The sequence below is a fragment of the Triticum dicoccoides genome, chromosome 7B (assembly GCF_002162155.2).
Source record: "Triticum dicoccoides isolate Atlit2015 ecotype Zavitan chromosome 7B, WEW_v2.0, whole genome shotgun sequence".
NCBI classification, from domain to species: domain Eukaryota; kingdom Viridiplantae; phylum Streptophyta; class Magnoliopsida; order Poales; family Poaceae; genus Triticum; species Triticum dicoccoides.
Window position 1 is genome coordinate 517241215 of NC_041393.1, and position 2189 is coordinate 517243403.

The 2189-nt window shown below is 49.0% G+C and overlaps 1 protein-coding gene across 1 annotated transcript; it reads right to left on the reverse strand.

Annotated features, from left to right (window-relative positions):
- Positions 1–1222: 1222 nt before the first annotated feature.
- Positions 1223–2011, reverse strand: LOC119336541 (DNA-directed RNA polymerase III subunit RPC6-like). The gene has a single exon (XM_037608580.1). It carries the CDS (start codon positions 2009–2011, stop codon positions 1223–1225), a length of 789 nt encoding a protein of 262 aa, XP_037464477.1.
- Between the last annotated feature and the right edge of the window lie 178 nt (positions 2012–2189).

Sequence of the window (2189 nt, forward strand, 5' to 3'; positions counted from 1 at the left end):
TAGTGATTATAGTCGTCTCTAGATGGTCTACGGATATGGATGCAATTTTTAGTGTTTGTTGTACCACCATGATTAAAGATGAATAGATCAAAAGTTTTCCTGAAAAATGTGTTGACACATTGATTATTTTTCAGAATTGTCTGAAATGCAGAGAGAAGTTCTCTTCAAGAGCACCACACTTCTAAAAGCAGATCAAACTAAAACAACGATGATTTTGGTAATGCGTTTTCCTTTACAACTCCGTCGTGAAGTTTTGAGTCGGCATATCATCTTGAGATTTACGAAGTCCTGAAAGTGCATCGCTGGAAATCCTGAAATAAATCCAGAAATAATGCGAGCACCAGGACTTGAACCCTGGTGGGCTAGGATATCACTGTCTCTCTAACCATCCAACCACATATTGGTTCGCAGTTGTACTAGAGATATTTGCATGGATGAATTGTGCTATTTCCTATAATTACTTTGAGTGTTGCGGGCTTGGTTTAGTAAAACGGACGAACGTCTGTCTTATATAAATTATGTTCGAACTTTGCTGATTTTTTTGTGTTTGATAAAAATCATTCGGTTTTTGAAATGTAGTTTGAAATATATGTGGGCATGGTTGCATGGCCGGTCCCGTATCACTGTCTGTGGACTGGTCTCCACCGGGCGGTGGACGGATACACTGTCCGATTTAAATTTATGGGTTGGAGATGTCCTAAGGCTTGCAGTATCCGAAAATCCAATTAGGCTCCAGGTGCATGTGCTTCTGCATGCGAAAAATGTTTTTTAAAAATATCAAAACAAATCTAATAAATTTTGATGTATTCATAGTCACATCCAAATGCTACCTGCAAATTTTTAGGTAAAAATGTTAGGCATTTTGTCTTGCACAAAAACAAATTGAATACCAAATGTTACAATTAAATTTGTTTTTTCACCGACAAAACATGCTGCTCCGCTTCACATGAAAATCATTAAGCATGCTTACGACACTACACAAATATTTACAAAAAAGTAATTAATTTTGCTTACTATTTTTTTCGAATTTACTGTCCATGCGGCGCAAATGCACCCGGAGCCAAAAAGCCCTCCAGAAGTTTCTATTTCTAAATATAAAACGCCTCATTGGTTCAATTTGAATTATCAAAACGTCTTGTATATTCATAAACGCGGTAGTACTAACGACGATCCACCAATCCATCCCAGCACAATAAGCATGCCGAAGAGCCCTCGCCGCCGCCTAGAAGTCCATCTGCAGCCACTTCTTGTAGTAGACACAAGTGACCGGCGAGATGACCCCATCCGGCGAGCACTCATCGATCCTGGGACAAACCCCGCATGGAATCCCATCTATCATGCCGCCTTGCGGCGCGCCACCCCGCCGGTAGCACACCCTCCCGGCTCTGACCGCGCTGAACTCTCCATCCCCGGTGCTCCTGCACTCCTCGAGCACCCTGTCGAGCGCCATGGTCTGCAGGATGTCCCTGATCTGGTCGATCGAGTACCCTCCGCTGGGGTCTTCCCTCTCGACGCCATTGTGGACCATGTCCGGCGTGGCAGCGCCGAGCCTGTCAATCTGGTCGAGGCACCTGCGGCGCACGGCCGCCACGGTGTCGGTATCGAGCTGACCGTTGTGGTACCAGGTTCCTCCGGTGATCTCCGGAGAGGGTTCCATGCTGAAGTCCATGAAGACCTTCTTCCCGCGGGGGCGGACGTCCGTGACCTCCTTGAGGATACCCCGCTGGACGAGGGCGCGGGTGAGCTTGTTGAGGGTTGGGGCAGTCAGCTTCAACACGTAGCGGAGGTCCTGGCTCGACATGCCCTTGTTACCCGCCGCGAAGATGCGCTCATAGACCTCCCGCTCCGGCCCCTTGAGGTTGTTGAGGATGGCGGCAGGGGGCTGAACATCCGGCGTGGAGGTCGGAGCAGGGGCGTCGGTGGATTTGGAAGCCGGAGATATGGCGGGCTTGACGTCCGGTTGGGCTGGCATGCCTGAGGAAGGTTCCAGCGGGCGCTTGCGCGGCGGCATGGCGGGGGCGACGAGGAGCGGCGGCGCCGGCAGTTGGGTTTGGAGGGGATGAAATCGCGGGGGTTTGGCTGGGTCTTGCCGTCATGTTTTAAGATAGAAGAGGTCGCGTGAAAAGACTAGTCGAGAAAACTTGCGGGCCGCGCAACTGAGGAAAGCTTTTGAGCTTCCGAATGAGCAT

Bases quoted from the DNA above. Each gene is read 5' to 3' on its own strand.
- LOC119336541 (XM_037608580.1), bottom strand. From the start codon at position 2,011: ATGCCGCCGCGCAAGCGCCCGCTGGAACCTTCCTCAGGCATGCCAGCC.